Consider the following 7981-nt stretch of genomic DNA (forward strand, 5'->3'; position numbering starts at 1 on the left):
AAGAAGAGAATTAAGTATTCAAAACTATAAGTGACAGGAAATAAAGACATCACATGCAGTATTATCAAAAATAAAACTGTATCATCACATGCAACTGTAGCATAATCAATATCAATCCGTCTCAAACTGAAAACAAAAATCATAAGAGTAACTGACTGTCAAATTTCCGAAAGATTTACTAGAGTACTAAGAAGCTAATGGAGTTATCAGGATTACAAGACATCCAATAATCCATGACAACACAAAATTCCATCTTGCAATCAGAAGAGTTTACTTGATCTTCTTCTTTGGCCTCAACTGCAACACAAAGATAAATTCCATGATGACTCTAATAATAACAACAGAGGAATTCCATTCAGTAAAATAAGAAGCAGCACTCTAATAGCTTACTGTACCTGGTTGCTGTGACCACACTTCTTTTTCCTGCAGTTCACAGCACGGGGATGTAAACGGGCATAACACCTGCAAAGCACAATTATTTATAAGCATAATGGCTGTGAAGACCAGCAGCAATGCATATTATTTTATCTCAAAATATAAGACAATCATTTTTTCAAGTAGTCATTGTCTTTGACACTGAATGAATAAATTATGCTATTGTATATAATGTAGGCTTTCTATTACTTGTATTCCAACATGCACCCCCTCGGTTCTCAAAGAGAAACCATAGTTATTATGAATACAACCATTCTATTTTCAAGAAAAAAATATAGTTTTCAAATTACATTTGATTTACAACACAGCCTTAGAATTCAACAGTTTTCTTTCACCAACAGAAGCTCAAAGCCAGAAGAAAACACTATATTTGATGCTTGAACACTAAGATTATAGAATCTAAGAGAACCATTTTAAGAAAATGATTTACAAATCCTACAATCAGTTAGGAAATTCACCAATCAGCAGACATTAAAGGAAATATGATTTGATGCATTGAATTGTATGTTCTCAATCCAAATTCCAAAAGAAGTTTCATACAAAAACTAATTTGTAAATGAAGTTGTCTAATTCAGGACTGCAAGACAAAAAGGAAATTATCTGAAAGCTATTTTTGACTTTTTGTTACATATGTTTCGAGTTGTCAAAAAGATTCTTTCTTGCTCATAGCCTAACACATCAGAATCTCTATGCATCTAAGGAAGTCAAAGGCAAAGGACAAACTTAGCCTTAGTTTGGACAGGGGAAATTATAGGAAAGAAGATAGAGAGAAGAGAAAATAAGGACGAAACGGGTAAGATCAGGTGTTTAAAGTTTAAACACTATTTTAACCCTTGTAATCAAAATTTATTTATTTAAAAAATCATTGTTAATTCATTGCCATTAATTGATTTATGAAGATGTTAAAAATAATGCTATCCGTTGTGGTAAATCAATTATTCTAGACCACCAGATTGGCATCTCTACACCTATCCGACATACGGGGTGATCAAGAATGGGTAAAAATGGGACAAGAATAGATAGATAAAAACAGTTAGAGTCAATTGGGATGGGTGTGGTGGGTGGGAGTGGCTGATTTGTGAGCGCCATAAGACCTTGGTGTAGGGCTTTTCAGAAATATGCAGTTCAGAGAAATCAACAATCTGTTGTGGCTGTACTTTTTCTATACTAGACATCAGTAAATTCATACACGCCTTCCATAACTTGCAGGCAGTTCCAAAATTAGGAATCTTGCTGTATCATCAAGTTTTATGAGACATTATTTATGCATTCTCAACACAAGTTTTTTTGGCACTTTGACTATACTTCACAAGAACAATATTTCTTATTACTTATGAATGAACCAACAGGATCCAATACTAGGATGTGTAAACTTACTTGCGGCAGATCATCTTATCCTGGTTATATTTCCTCGCCAGTGCCATCAAAGATGGCTCAATAATACCACCACGAAGCCTTAAAACAAGATGCAATGTTGACTCTGCATAATAGAGAAACAGAACAACTTAGCTCACATTTTAAACTAGAGTCATTGAGCATAATTAACAAGATTTAGGGGCAGTTTTGGTGTTCTCAACCAAGTAGGACCGTAAATGCTAGGAGTCGGACACAACAATATTTGTAAAACATTTGAAAAATTGTTAATTTCACATTCTCGTATTTCAGAAAAACTATTATGTTAATTATCAATTTTCCAATTCTAGCTTTCCACCTAGTCAACCAAGGACACACTAGGCATTCATACACAAATATGGCTAATGCTAAATACAAGATATATATATATATATATATATATATATATATATATATATATATATATATATATATATATATATATATATATATATATATATATATATATATCAATCAATTACCACATTCAAAATATTTACGCAATTTTCAAAATTGAGATATTCCAAACCTTTTTGGATGTTATAATCAGCGAGGGTACGGCCATCTTCCAGCTGTTTACCGGCGAAGATCAACCTCTGCTGATCCGGAGGAATCCCTAGGCAATTAGAAAAAAACAAAAATGAATCAAACAAGAGCGAAAAACAGAGAACGATAACCAATCAATCGTGGATCAAAGCGAACCTTCTTTGTCCTGAATCTTGGCTTTGACATTGTCAATGGTGTCGCTTGACTCCACCTCAAGGGTGATGGTCTTCCCGGTTAGGGTTTTCACGAATATCTGCATCTTTCCCTCTCTTCCAAAACTGCTATTAGGGTTTCTGCCGTCTGGGTGTAGAATTTTATAACTAGGGTTTTCAGCACTCACAGTGTGTTTGGTTACCAGATTATGTTATTCCAGTACTAATTTCGTTGTTTGCCACTTGTCAGGGGATTCTAAATTTTTAATTTTTTTTTTACTAAAGGCTTCTAAAAGAAATTCTAGTTTTTTTTAATAACTCTTTTTTAATAAAATAAAAGTGTTTTTATAAAAAAAAAAATCTTTAAAATATTTTTTTTTACTTTTTTAATAAATAAATCTTATTTTCCATTTAACAAAACATTTTTTAAAAGATAATCTATTCACTTTTTATCTTTATCTTTAAATTAAATTTCAATATACAAGTATTCTTTTAAAAAATATCAATAAATAAAAATAATCTTCTATCATATTTTAAATTATGTGTTATAAATTCAAAATATAACCTATATATTAAAAATATTTTTACTATAAATTTTATTCATAATAAAAAGGTTTAGCTTACATTGGATATTACACTGGATAGTTTGAATTTTTTATTATTTTGTCTTAATTTTAAAAAATAATTTGATGTTTTTAATTAAAAAGCTATCTCTTAAATTATTTTTTTCTCCTTCGTTGTGCCTTTTATTATCTTATATTTATTGTAAAACTTATATCTTTTATCATCATTATACCTCGTCCCTTCTGACATTTAGAATGATTATGGTTATGATAAAATCGAAAATAATAATGATAAAAAAGATAGCAACAATAATATGTAAAAAATGTAGGATGTGTTTAATTTGTTACTTTTAGTGTAACGTTCATTTGGGCCAACTAAAAAACAAACATGCACTTAAAATCTTAATTTATAGTATAAATAAGAATAAATTATTCAATAAGTAAAAGTAAATAATATATGGTGACATGTTAACTAAATTCTAATAAAAATAATCATCCAATATAATTATTATATATGCTAGGATACTAGTTTGGGGTGAAATGATCAAATGGGTGATTTTTTTTTCTAAATTATCAAATTTGAGTAAATATTAAATTAATATTGAAAAAAAATTAATTGAAAAATATATCACTACTTTTAAGTATAAAGTCGTAAACTACTTTATGATTTTTTTTTATATTAAAGTCGTAAAAGAGTTTACTATTTTTGATTTTTTTATTATGACCTTCAAGTTATAAATATTTAAACTTTTATTAGAAGTTGTAAAATATTTACGATTTCAAAGTTGTAAGTCTTTTATTTAAATTATTTATTAACGAATTTATGTTTGTTTTTATTTTTAATTTTATTTAACATTTTCTATATTTTGTATATTATTTTATTTAATATATTTACTATATTAATTTATTTAATATTTTTTATAAATGTTAAAGATTATTATTTGTTTTATAAATTATAAAAATAATATAAAAGGCTTAAAATTAAATAAAAATATTAAAATTTACTATACATATGTGTTTAAGAAAAATACAAATTAGATGTGAACTCAAATATTGAAATAATTTATTTTTACTTCTAAAAATAAATTTTGTAAATATTTTTTAATTTGTATACAAGATCAATAAAATTATCGAATTATAGATTACAGGAAGGCATAATAGTATTTTTCTTAGACATCATCGACCAAAAAACATTTGCCTAAATTCAAGTTTGTAGGAGAATTCAAGGCAAATTGTTGTAATCACAAATAAATTAAATTAAAATGAACTTGAATGAGGAAGACAAAAAAAAATAAAAAATGATGGAAATGAAATTGGAAGCATAAGTAGTAGCACCCACCCAGCGATTGATGGTCAATGAAGAAATATTAGGTGGAAGAGAAGGAAGCGAACGAAATGGTGGGCATTGTCACTGCCACTTTGATTTGATTCGTGTGCACATATAAGGTGGGGCATGGCCTACACCCTTTCCAACACTCTCCCACTCTCACTCGCCTTCTTCCCAGACCGCACCCTCCTTCATCCACCCTCCACACACCTCTTCCTCTCTCGCCCCCTCAGATTCAAAAGTCTTTGCGTCGTCAATCTCAAGAGACCTGTTCCCCCGCTAAAAGCATCGATGGCGGAGACCAACAACAACGTTGCCGTCGAGGTCTTCGAAAAAGAGGATCTTGCCGTGTCCCTGGCCAAATACGTCGCCGATCTCTCCAACAAATTCACTTCCGAAAGAGGGGCTTTCACTGTCTGCTTGTCTGGCGGCTCTTTGATCAATTATCTCCGGTGAGGGGTTTTAAATGTTCCTGTTTTTTGGTTTAAACCTAACGGTGATTGAATTGAACTGGATTGGGGTTAATGTGAATGTGTTGTGTGTTGGGATCTCAGGAAACTTCTGGAACCTCCTTATGTTGATACCCTTGAATGGTCCAAATGGCACGTGTTTTGGGTGGATGAGAGAGTCGTGCCTAAGACTCACGAAGATAGCAACTACAAGCTTGCTTTAGATGGACTTCTCTCCAAGGTATTTATTTGTTTAGCTTGAACGTGTTTTCCAATTGTTGAGAATCTTTCTATGTTCGTCGTGTGTTAAGGTCAGAAAATTGAGAGGAAAAAAAAAAAGGAGATTAGTTCAGAGTTCAAACTATGTTTATCTTTAAGTTGAAACCATTGTAAAAACAGTCCTTGTGTGAGAGGATAGGAACCCCGTTTTGGAATTGGATACAACATGGTATATAGACATGTTTTCAATCAAGCGACCCACAGTCCCAAACAAACAAGCACAAGGTGTTGGGTGTGCAACATATGTGCAGTGGCGGAGTCAAGACCCTAAGTTAGTGGGGACAAATTATAAAAAATAAAATCAGTGGGTTCAACTATATAAATATAAATGGAATAAAATACAAAAATATAAGATTTTGTTTACAATTTTTAATTTAAAAGAAAATTTATTGGTGAATTTTAAAAAATGAGAGGGTGCAAGTGCACACCCTCAACCTAATATAGGTCCGTCACTGCATATGTGCTGAGGAAGACAAAGGTTGGAACTCTGGAGTCTGACTCCATTTTGGGTGGGGGCTTTCACTATTCTAAGAAAGAGGAGTGCTAGCAAGTAGCAACATACCCTTAGTAACGTACTCTCTACAATTACTACAAACTTATGGGAGAGGCTCATTAAATAAGAAGTGAAATCTACAAATATTTGTGATTTTCAATCAATTTCATCCAAAACAAAAGTAGAGTGAGTTTAAAAGAGAGTGCTGCTATCATTTCTCTTCTAAGGAATTAATTGGTTAAACTAATCAATTAATCATTTAGTCCCCACATGTGACACCCGTGTAGGTAAGAAAAAAAAACTTAAGTTTTAGTCCTTATTAATATTAGTACACAGTAGTCTCTGTCATTATATTTCTTATGTTTAGTCTCTAATCTCTATACATCTTTATAGGGACTAAAACTTACATATTTTATCCTACAAAGATTGATTTCTAAATGAGTGTAACCTATGGACCAAATAATTACTTTAACCATGTTCATATCAAACCTGGAGCTTATGAAGATACCATACATAGGAAACTAAAAAAATATCTATGAATTAATGAAAGTGAATGGATGAGTACAAAGCTACAAGCATTTGGGAGAGACTACTTAATCATAGATGATAAGGTGAATGAATCTCCTTTGTTGGATACTGCATAGGATGGTTTTGTTTTGACAAGTTTGTTGAGTGTAAAGCTCATTTGATAGACCTAGCAGGTTGCAGGAAGCCCAACAAAAGGCCTAAGAGGAAGATCACACCTCCTCACTGTTTCCACGATTTCGTCTAAAGTGCTGGTGTTCAATGGTGTCGCCGGATGTTGATAAAACTCCCGTTAATTAGTGCTTGTTTTAGTGTTTGTCGGGTGCATGGGTAGCATTCTGTTATTAGGTAGTTATATTTCCTTATGCTTGTCGGGTTGTTGTTAGCACTTGTCCCATTATAATACTCATATTTCCGTCTAGCGCTTATCTTTTTGTGCCCTACAAAGTGCCTATATATATGGTAGTGCACTGTAGGAGGAATAACAAGAAAATATCTAGTTTCCTCTCTTCTCTGAATATCATCTCTTCCTCATCTTCTGTAGCTCCTTTGTAACATCATTCCTATAAAATGATGCAAGAGAGGAAGGTAATTGCCCTGAGTTTAAATTTACAAGCTATATTTTTTCTCTGTGTAGTCTTCTTTAAAATGACTGCATGACCAGATTATGCCGTCTCCCTTCCTCGTCTTTTTATCAGCATAATTTTCCTGTCAATCTAACCCATTGGTACTTTCATGATGGTTCTCTTGGCAGGTGCCAATTCCCCCGGGCAATGTTTATGCAATCAATGATGCGCTTTCAGCCGAGGGAGCGGCAGATGATTATGAGACGTGTCTCAGACACTTGGTCAAGAACAATGTGATAGCTTCATCACCAGCCAATGAATTTCCAAAATTTGATCTCATGCTGCTGGGCATGGGCCCTGATGGCCACATAGCTTCTCTGTTCCCAGGCCATCCTCTTGTGGAGGAGAAACAAAGATGGGTTACCTTCATTAAGGACTCCCCAAAACCACCACCAGAGAGAATAACTTTCACCTTACCAGTGATTAATACTTCTGCTTACGCAGCGCTTGTGGTGACTGGCAAGGGTAAAGCAGATGCAGTTCACTCTGTGTTAGGCCAATCTCAAAATTCTGTTAAGCTTCCTGTTGGATTGGTTTCACCTGAAGGGGAGTTGAAATGGTTCTTAGACAAAGGTGCAGCCTCAAAGCTGTAGATCTAGCAGCTAAGCCATGATCCTATATGTTGTGCCTGTGTATTTAACTGTTAACCTTTTTGCAATAATTAAGTGTGTATGAGAAGTAGAGACATCTAGTCCTGAATCTTCTTATCTCAGTGATAGTTTTGCGCTGAAGAGGGTCCTTTGTCATTTGTGACAATAAAGGGAATATGAAGGTAGTGTTTTGCTTCAACATTTCTAATTTCTTCCCCCCAGATTTCCAATTAATGTGCACCAACCCCACCCTTTTCAACGGACGTGTTCATTCTATTTAAATGTCATTGTTCCGTCATTGTCATTGAAATGAATCAAATAATCACTTCATGTTAATTGCCTTTATTATTGTCCTTTCTCACAATCAGTGCATCATGTGTTGACCCCCTACACGGTTCTTGGTACTTCCACGTGGAGATTTTTTTTTAGGCTCCATGTGGTATATGTGACGCTACCGTATTATGAGGACGCGACTTGCTGCAACAGGCGTGAGGATATATAGATTATGGGAATAATTACTGAGCTGAAAAGTCAAGATAAGCAAGAACTAATCAATGAAGAATTGGCAACTGATGCATGGTTTTATTTACATATTTAAATGAAG

At 33.1% G+C, this 7981-nt stretch overlaps 2 protein-coding genes across 2 annotated transcripts; one reads left to right on the top strand and one right to left on the bottom strand.

The window, feature by feature from the left end:
* Positions 1-61: 61 nt before the first annotated feature.
* LOC100794617 (ubiquitin-60S ribosomal protein L40) lies at positions 62-2721 on the bottom strand. The gene is made up of 5 exons (XM_003523288.5): positions 2530-2721; positions 2357-2443; positions 1813-1915; positions 396-462; positions 62-297 (listed from the first exon to the last, which is right to left on the bottom strand). The coding sequence occupies exons 1-5, from the start codon at positions 2630-2632 to the stop codon at positions 271-273; spliced, it is 387 nt and encodes a 128-aa protein (XP_003523336.1). The 5' UTR covers positions 2633-2721; the 3' UTR covers positions 62-270.
* A 1707-nt stretch (positions 2722-4428) lies between these two features.
* LOC100794078 (probable 6-phosphogluconolactonase 4, chloroplastic) lies at positions 4429-7576 on the top strand. Its single transcript, XM_003523287.5, has 3 exons — positions 4429-4867; positions 4970-5105; positions 6916-7576. The coding sequence occupies exons 1-3, from the start codon at positions 4542-4544 to the stop codon at positions 7378-7380; spliced, it is 927 nt and encodes a 308-aa protein (XP_003523335.1). The 5' UTR covers positions 4429-4541; the 3' UTR covers positions 7381-7576.
* Positions 7577-7981: the final 405 nt, after the last annotated feature.

This window comes from Glycine max, chromosome 4, assembly GCF_000004515.6.
Source record: "Glycine max cultivar Williams 82 chromosome 4, Glycine_max_v4.0, whole genome shotgun sequence".
NCBI lineage: Eukaryota > Viridiplantae > Streptophyta > Magnoliopsida > Fabales > Fabaceae > Glycine > Glycine max.

Bases quoted from the DNA above. Each gene is read 5' to 3' on its own strand.
- LOC100794617 (XM_003523288.5), bottom strand. From the start codon at position 2,632: ATGCAGATATTCGTGAAAACCCTAACCGGGAAGACCATCACCCTTGAG. The intron at 2,444-2,529 runs GTTCGCTTTGAT...CTAATTGCCTAG, and splicing joins CAAGATTCAGGACAAAGAAG to GGATTCCTCCGGATCAGCAG. The intron at 298-395 runs GTACAGTAAGCT...TTTGTGTTGCAG, and splicing joins AGTGTGGTCACAGCAACCAG to TTGAGGCCAAAGAAGAAGAT.
- LOC100794078 (XM_003523287.5), top strand. From the start codon at position 4,542: ATGGCCTACACCCTTTCCAACACTCTCCCACTCTCACTCGCCTTCTTC. The intron at 4,868-4,969 runs GTGAGGGGTTTT...TTGGGATCTCAG, and splicing joins TCTTTGATCAATTATCTCCG to GAAACTTCTGGAACCTCCTT. The intron at 5,106-6,915 runs GTATTTATTTGT...TTCTCTTGGCAG, and splicing joins TAGATGGACTTCTCTCCAAG to GTGCCAATTCCCCCGGGCAA.